At 33.6% G+C, this 23605-nt stretch overlaps 1 protein-coding gene across 2 annotated transcripts; it reads right to left on the minus strand.

The window, feature by feature from the left end:
* Positions 1-638: 638 nt before the first annotated feature.
* LOC306872004 (DNA topoisomerase 3-beta-1-like) lies at positions 639-15669 on the minus strand. 2 transcript variants are annotated; one of them, XM_079420316.1, is made up of 18 exons: positions 15616-15669; positions 15408-15496; positions 12040-12171; positions 10805-10911; positions 10525-10599; positions 10205-10401; positions 9382-9538; positions 9147-9260; positions 8958-9048; positions 8202-8356; positions 7823-7928; positions 6755-6901; positions 6159-6332; positions 5230-5358; positions 4999-5148; positions 4291-4391; positions 2290-2491; positions 639-1234 (listed from the first exon to the last, which is right to left on the minus strand). In XM_079420316.1, exons 2-18 carry the CDS (start codon positions 15475-15477, stop codon positions 756-758), a joined length of 2586 nt encoding a protein of 861 aa, XP_079276442.1. In that variant the 5' UTR covers positions 15478-15496; positions 15616-15669; the 3' UTR covers positions 639-755. The 2 variants fall into 2 exon arrangements, with proteins under 2 accessions (XP_079276442.1, XP_079276441.1); XM_079420315.1 differs by having other exon boundaries at positions 15408-15658.
* Between the last annotated feature and the right edge of the window lie 7936 nt (positions 15670-23605).

The following is a 23605-nucleotide window of genomic DNA, read 5'->3' on the forward strand; positions in this document are numbered from 1 at the left end:
CTCAAAAGTATTGGAACAGTAAAGACAAAATTGCTCTGTTGGCTGTGGAGTCAAGACATTTACAAATATGATTAAAAGATGAATATGAGACAAAACTACAGAATGTCACATTTTATTATTGCGTGATTCAACACATAGATGTTTTACCAGCTAAGAAGTTCAGCACTTTTAGAGTTCATCCCTCTATCTGATGTGAGCATAAGTATTGGAACAGTTGCCTCACAGGTCTTTCTAAGTGATCAGCTGTGTCCTGTTGAATTAATTCTTCAGATATTAAAAGCAGGGAATGTGTCGTATCAGTTATATCCATTATTTCTGCATTCTGAATCTTGCATTCGATGATGACACACACCAGGATGAAGATGATGGAGCTGACTTTGAGAGAAAAGCAAGCAATTTGGATGCTAAAAGAAAAGAGAGTCAATTAGAGCTATAGAAAAAACAAAGGGCATGGAGAAATCAAGAGTTTGGAAACCACCAGCGACACCAGCAACCAACAACTACCCGATCGGCTGAGAAAACAACAGTAGTTGATGACAGACAAATCCTAAAACACTAAACACATTTTGTTTTGTTTTTTCAAATGGTGCATTAAATATATAGGCATAAACTCCAAAAAAAAACAAAAAAAAACAGACAAGAGACAACAAAGACTTTATTAAACTAAAAGTTTATTGCCATTTTCATCTTTTCAGCTTGCACTTTAAGCCTTATTAAGCTGTCTTTGATTTTCTTCTGCAAGACTAATTAACATTCTATACAAAATATGCTGCCAGGGCTGCCATTTTATCTTTAGGCTTTTTAGGATTCCCTCTCCCCACAGGCCTCCTCCCTCTTCCCTTCCCTCTCCCTCTGCGGGCTCCTCCGGCCCGGTGCATGGGATGCCGCATGGTCGCATGTTTCAGCTCCACCAGATCCTGGAACACAGGGTCGCAAAACACACAGCCAGTGTGCTGCGTTTCACCATCAGGCAACGGCGAGCGTGTCTTGTTGAAGTCCACTATGACCAGGGAGGCTTCGCAGGAATCACAGCTGTCCTGGGACACCTGCACTTTATGGGCGTGCTCGAAGAAATGCACCACCACGTTGCATTTGTTGCAAGCCATGCGCCACTTTGGACCAGAGGTGGGGTCGAAGACCAGGACGCCCGTCTCACATTCAACGCACTGGCCGATGCCAAGAGAGTTGAGGGAGTGCTGACAGGAAGGGTGGGTGCACTCATTACAGCCCATGCCTGACCGAAATAGAAAGAGAAATGACATAATAAGGGCTATTCTTCAAGTAGGAGAACTTTTACACTTCTTTTCATGTTTTTAAGCATTTTTTCCTTTTTCATTTGCCAGAATGTCAGAATCCCCCACCCAGTCTTTTTAACTGCGCCTCTATAATAAATTTCTAAAGAGCCTACAATTTTTCTAAGTATATTTTGTATTTTATATATTTATTTTAAATGGACTACTGTTCAAAAGTTTGGGGTCATTAAGATGTTTTAATGTTTTTGAAAGAAGCTCACCAAGGCTGCATTTACTTGATTTATTAAAAAAAAACTAAAAACTGTAAAACCAGTAATACTGTGAGATATTACAAATTAAAAGAGCGGTTTTATATTCTATTGTAATATATTTTCAATGTAATTTATTCCTGTGATGCAAAGCTGAATTTCCAGCATCATTACTCCAGTCTTCAGTGTCACATGATCCTTCAGAAATCATTCTAATATGCTGATTTGCTGCTCAAGAAATATTTCTTATTATAATCCATGTTGAAGTCTTTACTATCACTTTTGATCAATTTATAACATCATTATTTATTCTGTCAAAAACTAATTTTACTGACTCCAAACTTTTGAATGGTAGTGTATAATGTAGTATATAATATTTTTAATTATATAAAATGTATTTAATATTTAAATTAAATACATTAATTATTTTAATAACAATAATTGGAAACAGAATTTTGTAAAAACAAGTGTGTAATTTAATAATAATATAAAAACTAAACATTTTATATTATTAAATATAAAATATTTTTTTAATTATTTAAATCATATTCAATAACTACATTTGATTTCTTTTCATTTTCATAAACTTGAAAGATGGTTTATCCAACCTTTAAAAAATAATAATAATAAAAATTTAATCCAAAGGTTGAACAAGGGCATAATCAGATCTCTCATTACTGGATATGTGGGGAAAAAAATTCAATACATAAAGCACAGTTTGAAAGAAACCTAATTGAAGAATCACTTTAAAACAAGTTGATTTGAGAATCAAAGCTTTCCAGTCACACCTTTCTTCATGTCTCTGAAGGGAGGGTTGCTGAAGCAGTATGGACACACAGGGTAACTTTTGCCACGAGACCCCGAGGTCCACAGCACCAGCTCAAACTCATCCAGGGGACACTTCAGCTCCTTGTACAGCTTAATGGCTCCATTTTGAGGCAAACTGTAGGTCTCGTCACAGTGAGAGCAGTGCAGGCGACTGGGCTTGGCCTGGGGGTGATTAAAAAGACAGTTACTTTATATCTGACACTACACCATCATAAAGCTGTAAAAAGCAATCTGGGTATCATCTGACTCAACTTTTTGCAGTTGTAGAATACGTTTTATGTGCATTTATTGGAACATAATAGTTAATACTTATGAAAATATATTTGAATAACTATTATTTTTAATAGTATAATGCTTCTACGTGTTAAAATTCATAACTGAAAAATATATTGATGGTGGAAAACACCAGCATTTTCTGAATTAACTTCATTTTCCACATATTTTACCATCTAAAGTGAAGAAGTAACAGTAAAGACCTCTATACTGTGGCTGGACTTCACTTAAGAAAATCAGCATTAATCTCCCTTACGCAAGCGGTGGACATTGAAGCCCATTTAACAGGGACATTAGACCAAGAGCCCAGAGTCTAATTTGAATGTTGAGGGACACTGATGAATAATTTGTGAGTTATTCCACATTCAGATGGACACAGGACAACATTTAGGTAAAATGCTTCCTTGTCGAAGGTCATTTTCAGGTGCTAGAGAGATGAGAGGCTGCCTAAAAGCCCAAAGTGCATCAGTAATGAACCACGTGATTTACAGCAACATGACCATTCGGATGGTAATTAGGATCAAAGTTAGTGTGCATATGCTCTGGGATCCCCATTCAAATATCAAACGACTCATCAAAAACTTTAGCTGCATTACTCACTGCGAATAATCAACATCATTTCCTCTCAACTTGAAGTCAGGTGTTTAAAAACTGTATTTTTGATGTACAAAGCATTGTGGGTATATGTGCACTATATACACAGTACTCGGGTCAGTAAGATTTCTTTAAAGAAATTAATACTTTTATTCAGAAAGGATACATTAAATTGATCAAAAGCGACAGTAAAGACATTTATTATGTTAGCGTTTCATATAAATGTTGTTTGTTTAAGCTTTCTTTTCATTACAAAAATACTGAAATAAAATAAAATGCATCACAGTTTCCACAAAAATATTAAGCAGCACAACTGTTTTCAACACTGATAATATTAAATGTTTCTTGAGCAGCAAATCAGCATATTAGAACGATTTCTGAAGGATCATGTGACACTGAAGACTGGAGTAATGATGCTAAAAATTCAGCTTTTTTTATTACATTTAAACAAAATTAAAATAGAAAGGTTATTTTAAATTGTAATAATATTTCACAAACTTACTGTTTTATTGCATTTTTAATCAAATAAATGCAGCTTTTAAAGAGCCTTTTTACAAAAAGATTTTTTTTTAAATCCAACCCCAAAACAAAAATCTGTTTTCATAGTACACTGAACTCAGATCTGAACTACAGATCATAGCATGTTCAGACTTACAGTAATTCTTTTTTTTTTTTTGCTGTTTTCTTTGTCAACATTGACCTTTAGTTTGAACTGATGACAGTACGATTAGAAGGAGGAATGTTAGATATTTAACCAAACACGCTTGTCTCGAAATGGTCCAAAGTTCAGTTCTGCACAGCACTCAAGTAAAATGATTGCAACACCATGTCTGGGGCTTTGATCCATGACCCTGATCCTACCATTAACTCCTGATTTTGAGACATCACAGAGGGCTTTGACCTTCTTATTACACACCAAGAACTTTGACCTCTTAACTACCACTTCCCCTGGGCTACTATTAAACATTATACTCTAAACACATTCCTCAAGGCTGCATTTATATGATAAACAATACAGTAAAAAGAGTAACATTGTGAAAAAAAGAAAGCAAGAAGGCAGTATGAGTAAGAAGTCAATCTGAGTCGTTACAGACCTGGATGTACTTCATGAAGCGATGGCATTTGCCACAGCGCGAGAGAGGTTTCCCAGTAGCAGCGATGGGGGAAAAGGACACTTCCATCAGCTCATCCATGCCTGCAAAAAACATTCCGAGCAGGATTTAAGAGTCAATAATTAATAAAAACAAAGTAATACACATTCCTCTGGTTTCACAGACCAGGCTTAAGCCTAGTCCTAGACTAAAATGTAAATCTGAGCTGTTTCAACTGAAAGAAACTTGCACTGACTGATCATAAAACATGTCAGTGCCTTTGTTTTGTCTTCAGATGCACACCAGTAATGCTTTTTTCTAAGGCATGTTTATAAAAATGACTTAAATGTCCTAATTAAACTATGGCCTAATCTTGGTTTAGGCTAAACCCTGTCTATGACACTGGGCCATTGATTAGTAGTGTTAAAACAACATCTCTAATGCCAAAATTACACTGCAAAGGTGGCACAGAAGCACATCTGATATGTTCAATGCTGCTCAGAAGAGATCAATGCATTTACACAGCAATTACAACTGTATACTTTGATACTCTGGGCTGAGGTGGGTCTGACCAGGCATAATTTAGTCTGACTTTTATGCAGCAATCAAATAAACATGGAGTTTATCTGAGAACGTTCTAAAATTTATAAATATGGTACAGAGATGCAGCAATAAACTAATTCTTTGCATAGATTCATTGTAGGACATAACCTGCAATGGAGTCCACAAAGTAGTGAAACTTCCTCTTGAAGATGTCCAGAGTGTGCTGTAAGACCTGTTGGAAGTTTGCCTTTCCTAAAGATATCAGATTTAGCTGTTTTTCCACAGCACTGCGGATTGTGGGCAGCACCAAATCTGCATCTAACACACAAAAAGATAAGTTTAACAAATGAGTAGTGCGCACAACAGCTAATTACCTGAGGTTCAAATGTTTTTCCTTACCAATCTTATAGTAACCGTGAACCAGAACAATCCCCAGGTTGGTAGGTTTGAGTTTGCGGCCACTTTCAACCGTCACATAGTTTCTCTGGCAGACATTGTTAATGTGGACAGGGATGCTGGCATCCGTGCCTAGTGACAGAATCATTTGTTAATGCAGTCCACATAATAATAACGGTTACGATTTTTTTTAAAAAAGGTCTGCAATTAAATGTTTCTAAAAGAAAAAATAGTTCACTTTTCTCTGAGTACATTATAAACCAAACTAACTTGTAAATTTTTAAAATACTTTGTTAAAAATTAATACATTTACTAGGCAAAGATGCATTAGATTTTTAAACAGTGGCAGCACAACTGCTTTCAACACTGATAATAAGAAATATTTCTTGAGAAGCAACTTCTAAAGGATCATGTGACACTGAGACTACAGCAATGGCTGCTGAAAATTCAGCTTTGCTTCACAGGAATAAATTATATTTTCAAATATATACTTTAAACTGTAATAATATTTCACAATATAATAGTTATACTGTATTTTGGATTAAATAAACGCATCCTTGGTGAGCATAAGAGACATATTTCAAAAATTGTAAATGGCATATGTATTCATTGATGCACTAAATCTTGTATCAACATTTCAAATATTAATCCAAATAAAATATGAAATGTTAAAATAGTCCTTATATCTATTAGCATATAATGAATAATGATGAAACACTTTTCATAAATCATTGTGCTGTGAATTCTGCATGCTTTTGTAATTAATTTTGCAGTACTGGATCCAGAAGGTAACAACAATGGTGAACAAACATTGTGAACAAACACATTGTAGGTGCACATCAGGGATAAAATGTATAAAATTTACTCTCTTCTGTGAACTGCTTTTCTGAAGAATCTGTTAAGGTTGTCAGCACTAATAAAACAGATCGTACCGATGCCGTGTTTCTCCATGAGTGTGATGAGCTCGGCCTCAGTCAGGTAGTCTGGTGGATTGGTCTGTTTCTCCAGTAGTTTGATCTCATCCACTGTAAATACGTCTCCTCTCTCACACACCGGCAAGGCCTCTTCCAGTGGAATACCCTGCCAGGGCATCACCTCAGTGTAACCTGTTTGCAAGAAATATTAATAAGCATCATCTCTCCACTAGAATATAATTTGAAAATGGCAAATGTAAAAAACATTAATTAAAGCGATAGGCTCACCCAAAAATGAAAATTCTGTCATCATTTACTCACCCTCAAGTAGCTCCAAACCTGTATGAATTTCTAAGAAAGATATTTTGAAGAAAGTTTGTAACCAGGCTGTTTTGGGGCACCATTGACTTCCATAGTAGGAACAAAAAAATACTATGGAAGTCAATGGTGCCCCAGAACTGCTCTGTTTCCCACATTCTTCAGAATATCTTCCTTTGTGTTCAGCAGAACAAAGACATTCATACAGGTTTGGAACTAATTGAAGGTGAGTAAATGGTGACAGAATTGTCATTTTTGGGTGAACTATCCCTTTAAACTCATCAGATTGCTCGTACCAGCAGAGATGAGTGTCTTCCCGCTGCACGTGAAGCTCTCTGTGGCGATGCTGAAGGAAATGGTGGTCTGCAGGTATTTGCAGTCAGGGCTGACTGTCGCGATGAAGTGCCGTGTGATGTAATCATACAGACGCCAACCATCGCTGCCTGCAGAGATAAAAAGATATTTGACATTTTATAGCTCTGTTGTCTTAGCTCTGACTTCAGGGGCCGGTTGCATAAACTGTTTAGACTAGTCTTAAAAAGTTAGTCACCTATTTTTTTTGTTCAAGACTGGTCATAACTTTTTTTATTTAGTTATGAAATGGTAGATTGGTCTTATTTGTATTGGAAAAGTAAGACTGATTACCCCTTGGCAGCTACTAGTTGGTTAAACTAGTTCTTAAGACACAGTCTTAACATGGTGACTAAGTTGATGCAACTGGCCCCAGATCAGTTAAGATTAGATTCTAGAGTTAGGATGTTCCTGCAATATGGCCTCTGAACTGAATTTCATTGACTGTACCGTTCCAAATTTGTTTTGATGTCTTAAAATAATCCATGTGACATCAGTGGTTCAACCGTACGTCTGTGATACTCTCCAAAATGGTGCTACAGGGTGACGCGGAGGACACAAATTGTTAAATAAAGTCAGCATTTTTGTTTTCTTCGCGCACAAAAAGTATTCTTGTAGCTTCATAAAAATTATGGTTGAACCACTGATGTCACGTGGATTATTTTAATGATCTCCTTGCTACGTTTCTGAGTCTTGATCGTGTTAGGTTCCTTGCTGTCTATGGGAGGATCAGAGAGCTCCCGGAATTCATCAAAAATATCTTAATTTGTGTTCTGAAGATGAATGAAGGTCTTACCGGTTTGGAACGATGTAAGAGTGAGTAATGAATGACAAAATTTTTATTTTTGGGTGAACTAACCCTTTAAGCTCACATTTAAAATTATTAACAGGATCAAGCATCTTGTCCTGAAATGTCAGATTTGGATCATAGTATGACCTGGGTGTTTTCTAGAATATCTCTGCGCTAGACATTTCAATATCAAAAATGTAAATGTGAAAATACACAGTCGTACCCAGCTCGCTCTCAGAGGCGGCTCTCATAGGTGTGATTGGCGGATGGTCTCCTGCATCCGCTCCCTTTCTTGGCCTGTTAATGCCCTCAGAGAGCAGGGCTTTTACCTGTATACACACAAACACACACACAATATTAATCGCTTTACATTATTTTTGTGGCATATCAGGATTAAATATATAGGCTATGTACTGTATATTATAATACTAAATATTATACAAAATAAAGCAATTAAACTTCCTACAAAAATACAATAACACCAACATCAAATATGTTGATTTAATATATTATAAAATATTAATCATTAAAGAGCATATTAATTCATTAATGAGCATCTTAAGTGATCTCTTCGAAGGGGGGAGGAAAGGGCTATTGCTTACCATTTCACCCCAGAAGGAGCTGTTGGCCTGCTGTTTGAGGGTGCCCTTCAGGTCAAAGTTTTCAGGGTAATGTGTGGTCTCTGTGCGAGGGTAGCTGATATAGCCCTGTGTGTACAGACGCTCTGCTATCTGCATAGTATGCTGGGGAGCCATTCCTGAGAAATACACAGATAAAATCATATATACACTGCAGTTTAAAACTTTGAGGTCAGTAAGATTTTGGTTTCCTCTGTCAGCATATTAGAATGATTTCTGAAGGATCATGTGACATTGAAGACTTGAGTAATGATGCTGAAAATTCAGAAATAAATGACATTTTACAATATATTACAACAGAAAACAGTTATTTTAAGTTGCAATAATATTTCACAATATTACAGTACCATATTTTTAATTAAATAAACGCAGCCTTAGTAAGCAGAAGAGACTTCTTTTAAAAACATTTTTAATAAATCTTACTAACCCCAAACCTTTGAATGGTAGTGTGAGTTAACTATTTTAAGTCTGATTATTTTTATGTAAATAATACTTCAATACTACAAAATAACAGTAGTCATTTGCCAAAAGTGACGTTATTAGAGTGAATTAAGTTCTAGACCGCATAATATAAGTTCAATCATGGCATGACTGGTCATTAGATTTCACAAGTAATTGGTTTTATTGTCTCCCCTCTTTCTTTCTTTCCTCATTAAAACCCTATTTATTATTCTTTTGATTTATGAATTCACATTTAATATCACAAGGAAAGCTGCCCACCCAAAGCAGAGCTGGCCACTTTTAACATCTCCACTGTATTCAGTGCCTGGGGTCTCTGCTTGGCTTTCTCTTTCTTAGACACCGAGTCAACCTGCAAGAAAAGACACATTGTATCTCATGCAGTTTCACATTTAGCATCACTAAAATATGAAATGACACAATCATAACAACTGAGATACAAATACATACTTTAGCCTCCTTAGCAGTCTTTGCCATGTTAACAAACATCTGACCAACGTCACGGTCAAATACTCGCACACGGTCCCAGTCCAAGGTGAGTGGACTGTCCTTGCCTTTAAAAACCTGTGCGCACAAAAAAAGGAAAATGCAGAAAAGAAGCAAGTATGCAATGAGAAATGATATAGCTGTTCTGTAAAAGAATTGGATTTTGAAAACTGGGTTTTGTATTTTGAGCAGAACTGACCTTTGCCTGTATAACCCAGTATGCTTCAGGTTTGAAGGACTGGATCTTGTCATGCCGTTCCACACAGAATCCCAGTGTGGGAGTCTGACAGGGACCAAACGAGATCAATGAGGAGTCCAAATTCCCATATTTCCCCTGGAAGTATTTAGTCTGGAAACTAAAAATAATGATTATGTGTGATGAACAACTTAAAATAGTTTGACCTATGCACTACTGTTCAAACGTTTGTAGTCAGTAAAAAGGTTAATTTTTCTGAAAGAAATTAAAACTTTTATTCAGTAAAGATGCATTATTTTAATAAAAAGTGACTGAATACATTTATATTGTTACAAAATATTTTTATTTCAAATAAATGCTGGTTTTTGATCTTTGTATTCAACAAAGAATCCTAAAAAAAATATATCACAGTTTCCACAAAAAATATTAAGCAGCATAACTGTTTTGTTGTTAATAAGAAATGTATCTTGAGCATCAAATGACCATATTAAAATGATTTCTGAAAGATCATGTGACACTGAAAACTACAGAAAATTCAGCTTTACAATCACTGGAATTTTGTTTATATATTTTACAATGTATTAAAATAAAAAACTTCTTTTGAGTTTAAATAATTTTACAATATTACAGTTATTATATTTCTAATCAAATAAATGCAGCCTTGATAAGCATAAGAAACGTTTGTCAAAAACATTTAAAAAATCTTACCAACCCCAATTTTTTCAACAGTCACGTGTATTGCAAAAAAAACTGTATTGTAATGGTATATAAAAATAAAGAAAGAAATCAAAGCAGGTCTGTTCTACCCAGATGACCTTTTTCATACCGTGTGAAAGCACAGCCGATCCTGAGGTCCAGTTCCTGACGAGCATCTACAGACAGAGCCTCATTCCTGTTGGGTTCTCCAAGTCGGTTCATGGCGTTACAAATATCCGTGTCTGTGATGGAGCTGAACTTTGCTCGATACACGGTACGATCATTACCGTAAGGCTTATTCATCACCGGCTGAATGGCATCCAACACCTGAGATGGTACAACACAAACAAATCAAGAAAATGCACACTCAAAAAACTGGACTGAACACCTCAGGCCCAGTTATATGGACAATCAAAAAGTTGTATTTTCTTTCAATAGATTCAGACTCACCTCAAAACATATGTTCTCTCCTTCTTTATCACAATCCAACCACAGCACAACATAGTCACAACCTTTTGCTTCAACCTGTCAATAAACAGCAACTTTGTTATTTAAAGATTTATGGAAATATGTTAAGACTTAATTGTTAAAGTATTGTTATTAAATTTACTATAGTATTATTACATTCTATAATATTTATAGAATAAAAATGATAAATACTTTGACAGGCTATATAGTTTGTCTAAATGTTAATTATTTTAGACAATAGATACACCATAATCAGTGTCACCTGAAGGAATTTGACCATATTTAGTTTGGGGTTTGCTTCTTTCTTTTCAGTCGGAGCTTTACTGAACAACTCAGCTGGATCAACTTTATCCCAGTTGTTATACTTTCCTGCAAAACATTAAGGATAGGGAATAATACAAGTCAAGTTTACATTGTCTTGCACATACGCTACCAGTCAAAAGTTTTTGAACAGTAAGCTTTTTAATGTTTTTTAAAGAAGTCTCTTCTGCTCACCAAGCCTTATTTAATCAAAGTACAGCAAAAACAGTAAAATTTTGAAATATTTTTACTATTTAAAATAACTCTTCTCTATTAGAATATATTTTAAAATGTATTTTTTTCCTGTGATTTCAAAGCTAAAGTTTTACCATCATTCCTCCAATCACATGGTCCTTCAGAAATCATTCTAATATTCAGAGTTGCTGCTCAAAAACAATTTGTTGTTATTATCATGTTGAAAACAGCCAAGTGAAATTTTTTCAGGTTCCTTTGATGAATAGAAAGTTCAGAAGGACAGCAATAGAAAAAATGGAAAGCTTTTGTAACATTATAAATGTCTTTATCATCACTTTTGATCAATTTAAAACATCCTTGCTTACCCCCCTCCCCCCCAAAATAAAAAATTATTATTATATATATATATATATATATATATATATATATATATATATATATATATATATATATATATATATATATACACACTTACATACATACATACATATACACTGACTCCAGGCTTTTGAATGGTATAATTTATAATGTTATTTTCTTTTTATTAAGCTTTTTATTTCAGATAAATGCTGATCTTTGGATCTTTCCATTCATCAAAGAATCCTGAAAAAATTTACTCAACTGTTTTAAATATTGATAATAATAATAATAATAATAATAAATATTTCTTGAGCAGCAAATCAGCATATTAGAATGATTTCTGAAGTATCATGTGACACTGAAGACTGGAGTAATGATGCTGAAAATGTAGTTTTGATCACAGAAATAAATTACATTTTAAAATATATTCCAATAGAAAGAAGTTATTAGTAAAAACATCTCACAATATTACTGCTTTTGCTGTATTTTGGATCAAATAAATGCAGGCTTGGTGAGCAGAAGAAAATTCTTTAAAAAACATTAAAAAAAATCTTACTGTTGAAAAACTTTTGACTGTTAGTGTACAGTTACAGATTTTGCTTGTATTTTAAAAGCAGTACTACTTGAAGACAAAATACTTGCCGATGAAGTCCAGACTCATGACATGTCCACACACTGACGTCATCTTGAACCTCACATTTTGGCCCATGAAGCTTCCTGTGTACTCATGGACTGAACACGCTCCATTCAGGCCTTTTCGGGTTGAACAGCTACCTGTAAGTGAAAGGCAATAAAAAGAAATGTTTAAAGACCTCATACATTTCTTATAATTTCATGTCCTTCAAAACTTGTTTGCATTTCTTTCTTTGGTTCCTGGTCCCATTCACTTCCATAGTATGAACAAAAAAATACTATAGAATTCATTGCGACCCAACTCTTTTCAGTTACCATCACTCTTTAAAATATCTTCCTTTGTGTTCAACAGAAGAAAGAAAAGCATACAGGTTTGGAATGACATAAGAGTGACAGAGTTTTCACTTTTGGGTAAACAATCCCATTAACTAGAACAAAATTAAAAACAGAAGTATTTTAATATAAAAATCATGCAAACATAAGCTTACACTGACACCACAATAATTGCATTCAGATGAGGCTTCGAATGCACACTGTTTGTTATTCATCTGCCTAGAACCATGTCAATGTCTGCAGAAGTAACTAACATGACCATGTAAGCTTGACGACTAAAGCGCTCCTTCAGAAATTTGATGGTGGGTGGACATTGACAAATCGGCAGGCTAAAAGCAGTCTAATTGGTGCTGGCATTGAGCGATCCATCATAAAGTAAAATGAGAGAGAGAAGAGCTGATTATGCATCATTCCTTTCATTCATTCTTTTCTATTTTGTGCCCTACCAGAGTTAAACCTGAATGACGTCAATGGTCACCATCAGGTAATGAGATGCTGTTCCCAAGGCTGAACTCTGATGATGACCTCCTCTCTCTTTGACCACTGGCTTCTGCTACAGATTTTTGGAGGTCTCCATTGAGATGGTGGTACATAAATATAGACCCAAACGGAGGGGATGGACACACTTCAACTGAAAGCTTTACCCCCAACAGGCACGGCAAGCCTCCAGCTCTCTCTCTCGCTGCACTCCTCACCTCCGTTTCTCCAGCATGCAACAGCTACAGGTAAGTCTCCAACGCCATTCTCACAAGACTTGCCTCACAAGATTATCTAGGACCCAGAACTAGGAAACTGCACTTACTTGGATTGAATCGCTTTTTAGATTTAAATTACTATTGATACAGCCAATAACATACAATTAGTAACACTACTATTCAAAAGCTTGGGGTTGGTAATAAATTTTATGTTTTTTTGAAAGAAGCCTCTTATGCTCATCCAAACAGCCCTTATTTGCTCAAAAATGCATTGCAAACAGTAATATTGTGAAATATTATTACAATTTCAAATAACTATTTTCTATTGGAATATATTTTAAAATGTAGTGTATTCCTGTGACGCAAAGCTGAATTTTCACTTTTTGATGTATAAAATGTTCAAAAGTACAGAATTTATCTAAAATATATAAATATATATTTTTGTAAAATTATAAATGTCTTTACTGTCATATGATCAGTTTAAGGAATTCTTGCTAAAAGTATTTATTTCTTTAAAAAAAAAAAATAACCTCAAACTTTTGAAAGGTAGCGGGCCATGCAAAAGTACATACAAGTACTTAATATATATATACATATTATAAATATAATTAATGCATGGCAAATTATAAGTAAAAAAATAGCTGGAATCAAATTATTACCCAAAATTAACCTTTTTTTCTCAAAAATTGAGAATTTATAAAAATTAAATTGGTCAAAAGTGCCAATAGTTCAGGATAAAATCCATTTTTAATATTTATTTTAGTATTTATCTGTCAGAGACTCCTTGCAATAACTGAGAGCCCAAGACAAAGTTTTAGTAAACCATATTTATTTATTGATGTATTTGATATAGACTAAGGGACACATGGAATCTCTAATTATTCTTTAATTTGACTGATGCCAATGTACACTGCTGCACTGCATCTGTGAATGCAGGCGTTATATTTTGGAAGTAGCTATGGAATGACCACAATCCATGAAGGTGTCCACCGGTGACAGGCGCAAACTAATTAATACTGATGATTTGTTGCCTACTCACTCTCCCGCTCAGTTTCTGGGACTCCTGAGCGTTTTTCTGCTGGTCTTGAACCCCAGCCAGTGCAATCCAATCATGGCCCAGTGTGTGGAGCACACCTACTGCTCCTCCACGCTGAAAGAGTACCACACACAGCTCATCAACCTGCCCAGCAGGATCAACGAACGCAGCGTCGCCGCATGGAGCTACGAGTGAGTACAGCAGATTTTTAAGCCTTTTAAAAATATGGATTTATAGCCAGCAAAAGGGAAAGTATATTGCAGGTGCATTTTATACAAGATGCATGCAATCCTTTTCTTATTAAAGTTTATAACAATTCAGAATTTGACAAGCTGTAATTGCCCTAATTGGCATAAAAATGCAAACAATCTAATCTAGAAAAACACTGCATGCATTTTGATGGCAATTAGGAAAATTACAGACCATCAAATTCTGAATCTATCTGAATATAAATATATGTTTCTGCACCAATAACAGGGAGAACATCGACCTGGACCGTGTGCCACAGATCATCTATGAAGCAAACTGCCTGAACAGTCATTCATGTAAGGGGGTCGACAGCTCTTTCAGTCTGGAGAGCATCCCCATTGCAATCAAAATGCCATTTCTCAGAAAAAACCCAAGATGCCCAACTTACGCACTGGAATTCGAGGATGTCAATATCGCCTGTATATGTGCTACATCCAGACAGAATTAGCACTGGGTCTAACAGTTCATGCACTGGATTCAGTTTTAATTATTATAATACCGTCACTTAAATTTAATGTCAACCACAAAGACGTCTACTGAATAGTAATGCTTGTCGTCCTAAACAAACAACAACACAATGCATATGCTGCAATACAGATACCTTGAGTTGCCAAATGCTTGTAAATGTGATTAAATAAACTAGTTTTGTAACAAAAACGTTTTATCTCATTCAGGAAACAAGTGTTTCAAAATGTAAGTGTCTCATTTCTTTTAAAATACTCAACAAAACGAAAAATATAAAATTAAAAGTATTCATTATACTCGAATTAGTATAAGAGTATGTGGCCAAAAAACGGAAAGACAATTATAAAATAATTAGAAACGTGCTATTCAACATATTTTTAGTCTAGCATCTCATTTGACATGTAATGCCAACTGTCCATCTGCTGAAGGTATATATATATATATATATATCGATGTAATATTAATGAATGAATGTCAAACAGGACCAAACAAGGGTGCTATTTTATTTGAAGGAGCTGGAAAACCAAATCAATTAATCCTCTGTTTATAAATTAAAGCACCTGTAATTGTATGCAGTATATTTGATCATGCAGACTCACCTTTAGAGAGGATTTTGGCAATGGACTGAGCCAGAGAGGGCTTCTCAGCCACCATTAACACAGTCTTCATCGCTGCTGCTTTTACTTATCTGTCACAAACATCAACGGGACCTGACAATTAAATAACTAAAGTATATATATTATTTTAAAGTTAATAACTAAAGCTAAAATTACTATTCTTAGACCAACAATCGAGATTATAACACACCGGTATGTGATACAGCCAGCCACTTCTCGGCACGATAACTTCCGGGTTGCTCTCGTTTTTTCAAAATAAAATCCCCTGACTGTTATACGAAACATTTTACTAAATTTAAAAAAACGATTCAAATTAAATAATAATAACAAAAAATGTAATTGTAGTAATAATAATAATTAATAATAACAACAAACTAATAAACTGAATAATATAGAAATATAACAAAATAATATTAAATATATTGACCCATTTATTTTTTATTCAAAACAAATTGGAGAAATTATACCTTATTTATATATATAGTATAATTTATTATTTTTTTTTACATATTTGAATATACATATAAATATATGTATTACAAGTAGGTTATACAATTATATTTTTTATATAAATATTAAAATTAATATAGTGTAAATTAATATTACAAATACATAGAAAATGGGAAGATGTTTTGCCTCAAAATGATCAATAACTGGCAAATGTAAAAAAAAACTTCATGCAAGTAAACACAAAATACATAAGATAAATTCTTCATACAATGGTAATAAAAAAGATTCAATTTTAAAAAACTTATATCTGTTATATCTGAAAATAAGGGTCTAGAAATAAAACAGCCAGTGAAAGATGCAGTGTTGTTTATTTAGAGATACTCCACAATGTTCAACATTCTTAAAAAAAAATGGAAATGGAAAATAAATAATTAATTTAACTGAGCCTGCCCATATGGCCACTTTTGTTTCCATGCCAATCCAAAAAACAGACTCACTCAGATTCATTACATTTGCATTTCAGTTATATAAAAAGCATTACTGTCAATATTTGCATCCTTGAAGAATTAAGTTGATCAGGTGGTTTTCTTTGAGTATGATGGCATCAGAGCATCTCTCATTTCCAGTCTCCTGAAGGCAGATTCAATCACAGTGATTTGCTCTATAACAGCTTGTTTGATTCCCTCTCTTTGATACAGAGAGACTCTATTCCCAACATAGTGACTGATATTTGGTTCTATTACCTATAATCTTACGCAGTTGTTCAATACAGTGCACTATACACCTTCCTAGTTTCAAAGGAACTGAGCTTGTGACGTTTTCTAGTAATTTGTTGTCAGTTTTCTTCCAGAAGACTGCTGGCTGTCACATTTTTCCACTCGCATCACTCCATTTATATCATTCCAGTCAATATTTGGCAACAAAAAGTACCAACATTTCCACTGTTACTGTCCAAGAAAAAAATCCCACAGTTCATTTAGGAGATGTTGACTTTTATTCAGCATAAACTGTCACAAAAGGAACCAATTTTTTTAGTTTATTTTGTTTTATTAAGAACAACATAATAAAAAATAAAAAAATTAACTACTGAAGTTTAAAATGCCATAATCCACATGACATAATCCACGTGCAGTTAAAAGGCACTATATGCAATTTAGTGGTGTTTCAGTCATATTTAATTATAAAATAATTATTAAACGCAAATTAATTCAATAAAATTCAATATAAAGGGACAAATTAAAATATTACTATTTAAACAAATTAAAATTAATTACAAATATATATAAATTCTAACAAATATGTCATTATCATAACCTACATAACTGCCTTGATATAGCCTATCATCTACTATATAAACAACTATAAAGTAGAATACGCCATGATGTCTAGCCGAAATAAAGAAGAAATAAATGAGGTTTTATTTTATTTTATTTTATTTTATTATATTATATTATATTATATTATATTATATTATATTATATTATATTATATTATATTATATTATATTATATTATATTTCATTTCATTTCAGTTAATTTAATTTTATTTAATTGAATTGAATTTTATTTTACTTTATTTTATTTTATTTAAATGTATTATATTATATTATATTTCATTTCATTTAATTTCAGTTCATTTTATTTTATTTTATTTTATTTTACTTTATTTTATTTTATTTAAATGTATTATATTATATTATATTTCATTTAATTTCAGTTAATTTCATTTTATTTTATTTTACTTTATTTTATTTTATTTTATTTAAATGTATTATATTATATTATATTATATTTCATTTAATTTAATTTCAGTTAATTTCATTTTATTTAATTTTATTTTATTTTATTTAACTTCATTTCATTTTATTTTATTTCCATACGTAGGCTGTATGCAATCACATTCAATGGCCACTAAGTGGCGACTTAACATTACGAGAACCTCTTGATTCCTCAAACAGATTGTTGAGTTCAGATCACTGTCAGCAACTGTTCATGTGAAATCCTGCCAATGAGAAAATACAGAACAGGACAGTTCAGTTTGTTCAGCCAGTTTGATTAGTCAACTGTCCAATGCTGAATTGCTGATATATAAAAATGAGTGAGAAAAGGGGAAGAATGTAAAAAAAAAGGGAAAGACAAGTCAGTGCATCTCATTGCTGAAATCAGCATGTGTCTGTGACCCCACAGATGGCAGAGGGAGGGTGAAAGTGAGTTTGTCTCCTTCAGTGGAGTGATCAATTAAACCCATCCAACCCACAATGCCTGCCTCCTCCAGTATTGACTCATCTGGACCGTGTCACACACACACACACACACACACAGATTATTGGTTGACACATAAACCGATGAAATTATGATCCAGATCCTCTTTGTCACTGTTTTATTGTGCAAAACCAGAACATATAAGGCCAAGGAGAAACTCGAACATCAATCCGCAGAGTTTTACATGTACATGCATGTGTGTGACACTGATTGCATGAGATGAGTCATATTTCTATGATTGGCCACTTTTCATCAGCAGTCTCTGCCTCTTTCTGTCCATTTCATCCTCTCTTTCTCACAGACAGACACATAAACACATTTAAAGCAAGAAAAAGGCTGTGTTTAAGACCGAGAGAACATGCACCACGTTGAAGGAGGAGGGTCGTAAAGCAGCAGACAAAGAGAGAGACAAGTGAATGATTACAGGGCCTAGGATGGATGAAATTACAGACATGGATGAACAAACAGCACTTATTTGCTGCTGTTTCTCTTTCTCTCTAGCGCTCATTTGCTTTCTCTCTGATGAATTTAAAGAGGTTTTGATGGATTCCCTTTCAGAAGTACACTATAAACATCACAATACTGTATATGTTGGATGAAAGCTTGAGGGAGGGAGGAACTGAGTGGCAAGATGGGGGAAATGATCTTAACCATTAAAACTGTTGCCAGTAAAGATGGCTGACTCACTCGTTTGTTCTAACAGGGCTGGCTGTGAAGATCTCACTTGTTGTCTTGTCTAGTTTTTCATCATCATTACCTTCATTTTTGAGGATATTTTCCTACAAATGTGCATTAAAACAACTCAACTGCAGTGCTTTATCACATGCTAAGAAAAGAAGTTATATCTTCAACCCTATAAAACCTAGTGTGGCAACTGAATGATCAATATGATCACAGATGAAAAGCAGTTGCACACAATCTAAAATACATGCCTTTTTACATCTGATTGATAGTTTATACTTTTTTTAAAACTGTCCACCTTCAGCTCATGGCACACTTTTTGCCATGAGATTTTTATAATGTAAACGTGAGAGTAAATTATATTGTTCATAATGAACACACACTGGACTAAAGCAACATTGGTTTTCTTAATTATCCCAAAAAGTTGTTTTTTTTATTTAATTATCAAATATGATCCATCAGGCTTTTGAGGAAATTTTAATTTGTTCATCTCTCAATCATCGTTGTATTGCATTGCATTATATGTTTTGCACCACAGCCATAAAACTAAGCATTTAAATATAATTTTCTTTAAATATCATCAAGACATATTATTGATATTTATGTGCATTTTATGTAAGTAGTCTTTTGTAGTTATAAAGATCTCATTAATTTTCATCACAAGTTTTCAAATCTTACTTTTTGGCCATATAAATAACAACATCTGTGCTAAATTGGATATTATTGGACAGTTTTGGTCTCTGAATAAACCTGATGGGTAAGAGCTCCATATTCTCACTATTAAATGATCCAGAAAAGCCTGAGCTAATAAATATGATACAGACAATAATACACATGTGTATATATATTTTTTTACATTTTCTTTTAAAGTTTATAAGTTTTCCAATTAAAAAAAAAATTTTTTTTTTATTTTTTCTAACTACTATTTCAATTATTTCCATTATTTAATTTCTCATTTAATTATTCCAAGACAAAGTAATCTAAGCTATCTAAATTCTCATTATATCTATTTTTTTCTACAAATGAATTTTAGGAGAAATACATCGAAAGCATGAAACATGACTGAGAGTCTCTTCAGCAATACAATTTTACTCTGGGTCTATAAAGATCTAAGAAAGTAAAATGGTTATGAATCATTCCAAACATAACACGCTTCCTTTTTTCCAATAATTTAAACTTGAATTCAACTTGACTAACTGTATTCAAAATAGAAGGGATCCAGGTTGAATGAAAACTTTTTAGATCAATGATGTGTAAACATGAGTACGTTTATTCCCAATACATATGTGTATACACATATATGAATTAAAACACTGCTTTGTGAGAGGACACACTCTTAAAACTAAAGGATCCAAAATGGGTTTTCATTTGTGGTTCCCTAAAGAACCTTTCAGTAAACAGTTCTTAAAAGAACCATTTTCCATTCATAAAGAACCTTCTGTGGAATGCAAAGGTTCCATGGATGCTAAAGTTCTTCATGGAATCATAAGGGTGCACACAGCTTTTGTTATGTTGTGTCTTTGAACAGGAAAATCTCTTGTGAGCATCTCATTACTTTAGCTAACCAGCATTAATTAAGAAGCAACTTTATCATCAGATAATTTAAGATCTCATGTTCACTTAATCAACATGGATACTGTTTCAGATATCAGGTTAATAGTTGCCAATCATCATCACTGACCATCAAACTGGTCTTCCTTCTCTCGTCTCCTCTCCTTTATCAGGATCCTTCTCCCATACTCTCATCTTCACACATATATATGAGATATGCAGGGAATATGAAGCATTCTGGCACTCCGCTGTGAGGAAAGGTGAGGAGTGTGCAAGGTGTGATGGAGAGGAAGATGAGGAAAGCATTTCCTCAGAGAAAGAGGTTGAAGAGGAAAGCTGGATTTTTAATGCATCTGGAACTTGATTGCTTTTAGTGGCATACGTATTGAGGAAATGTTGAATGTAAGGTTTATACATTACAATAATAATCTTCAACAAAACATTCAATTGATCAAAAAAATACATTTATAAAGATTTCAAATAAAGGCTGTTTTTTACTTCCTGTTCATCCAAACATGTGGTTTCCACAAAAATAATATTAAGCAGCACAACTGTTTTATATATTGATAATAGTAAAACATATTTCTTGAGCATCAAATCAGGATATTAGAATGATTTCTGAAGGATCATGTGACACTGAAGACTGATGCTGAAATACAGCTTTGCCATCACAGGAATGAATTACATTTTAAAACATATTAAAATAGAAACTGAAATGTGAATAATATTTCACAATGTTGCTTTTTTTTTGAACTTTTGAAATGAACGTTGCCAGATCATCTGATTGATATTATCATGCAGTAGCTTTCAAAATAATTTGTTAGAATTTGATTTATTTCCATTAATAAACAGAAAATCAAAATAAATAAAAAAAATAGGTAAAGAGTGTCACACTTTGTATAAATGAAAAAATATAGATATGGGGAAAACTGATGTTTCTGAACACTGTGTGCATATCACAATATCCTTCTGATTCTTCTGGTTGTATCAAAACCACCACAAAAGAAGAAGAAGAAGAAGAAGAAAAATAGCTTTAGATGAAGCTTTGCACTCTTAAAAATAAAGGTTCTTTATTGGCATGAAGAACCTTTAACCTTTAGTTTTTTAGATTATTTAAATGTTTTTCACACAAAGAAAAAATTGTTCTTTTAGGAACTGATCACTGAAGGTTCTTTGAGGAACCCCAAATGGTTCTTCAATGGCATCCCTGCGAAAAAAACACATTTGGAACCTTTATTTCTAAGAGCGTAGATTAAGAAAATTAAGATACAATTTACTTACTTTCAAAATTTTTAAGTGTTGCATAGATTCAAAGTAATCTTCTATCTTTCCAAGATTTGAAACAACTATATTCAAATTTATGTTCAGATGCCACCTTCTCCTGTTCCCGCGCTCACTGTCTGCTGCCGCCCTCCTCCATCCCTTAGTTGGGAACCTAGGATTCCTTTATTGTTTGAACAGGGCCCTCACATCAAGGCCATGCCTTTAGCTAGGGGCTGTTGCCCTCTGACCTTTCCTGCATTAGGTATGTGCAGCGAAACCTCAAAGAGCTGGAATTCGTCTGAAGTCAAACCTGTGCGCTAACACACAAGTGAAGTACACACACACACACTCCATGGAGGACCACCGAGGGGCTGGGAAAATGTTGAAAACAACATGTTCAGGAACTCTCTTCATCACACGTATGCAGAAAAACAAGAGACCTCCTCCATGTGCTGAACTCACCACCTCACACAAAAACACTGTGACGGACGCTGGTTTTTGTTGCATTTTATGAAAATGTAATTCTTGTTGACTTATTTCGCCTTACCACATGCATAATCGGATTTTAAAAAAACAATTTTCTCAGTAGGAACAGGAGACCACAGTGGGACAGGCTCTGACCGGCATCCATCCATCATGGGACACTTTAATAAAAGCAATGATTAATTACTCACAGGTCACTGGTTTCTCTCTGATATCTCTGTGGGTTTTTATCATCCTCATCCTCACATCATCAGGGGTTTTTGGCATTTAGAAATGAAAAATATTCTGTCATCTACTGTCATTTAGATCCTAAATTATCTTAATCATAATGTTTGATATTACAAAATTAAGTAAAATATTTCTAAGGAAGAATCAGAAATTCACTTCAGAAATGAAGATTGCTTTTTCATTTCCATATTTTATTTAGTTTTTCCATATATATTTCAGTTGTTTGTGTATTAAAATGCTCTAAACATTCTCAGGAAGTTTAAAGGTTGTGTTTTTTTCACCTGAAGTTTAGCAAAGATCAATGTTCTTATCAAGTTTTGAGAAGGTTATATGGTTCTTTGAGCTTTAAAAACATCTTGTTGTCACATTATACGTTCTTCAGATCAGTGTTATGGTTTTTAGGTTCTTTAAACCACAAGTAGATGGTTTTCTAAAGAACTAGAGAATGAAAATATTTTTTTTGTGGAACTAAAAACGGTCTTAATTTTGCATTTTGCTTCTTATTGAATGTAAGTTTTTGAATAATTTCATGGAGCAGATTTCTGAAAATCTTCAAAGCTTCTGTAAAGTAATCTTGCTTAAAAAAAAAAAAAAAAAAAAAGATAAATGTCAATCAGTACAAATTATGAAAGGAATGGCATTTCTTGTAATAACTGAGATCTTAATCATTACATTAAACAAACGTTTCTTTCTAACACATACTTTGTGGTCATTTGGTGTCCTAACAATTAGTTGATCTTTTTTAAAGTATTATTTAAACAATTATCCAGATGTGAAATACTTGAACATAAAAATAATGTTCAACAAATGAATGTGAAAAAACACATTAATATTGCAAACAAAATGTTTTTCTTCAACAAATAAACCAGAAAAACACTCTTCTGTGCAAGGCCATTATTAGCTGTTTTCTGTTTTATTCGTTTAAACATCATTTTCAAAACACTTCAATTTAGTAATTCGATGAAATAAAACTGTTGTTGCTTTCACAAACATTATTTTTCGTTTTTACAATGATGGACCGAGCAAATTAAAATGCGTTAAACAACGCCACTGTTAAAACAGACGGACAGACTGACACGTAAACAACAACCTTAAGATATTTGTCTAATTAAGAACTTGTTATTATTTGCACGATTTAAAGCGATTTTCCGTTTTCAGCTGTTGGGCTATTTTTTATTTTTTTTTACTTCCGTCTACACGCTTCAAGAACAGCCTAAATTTAGCATATCAGCGGCCAAAACGCGTGCAATATTTAATAAACAG

This window comes from Barbus barbus (assembly GCF_936440315.1).
Source record: "Barbus barbus genome assembly, chromosome: 6".
Lineage (NCBI taxonomy): Eukaryota > Metazoa > Chordata > Actinopteri > Cypriniformes > Cyprinidae > Barbus > Barbus barbus.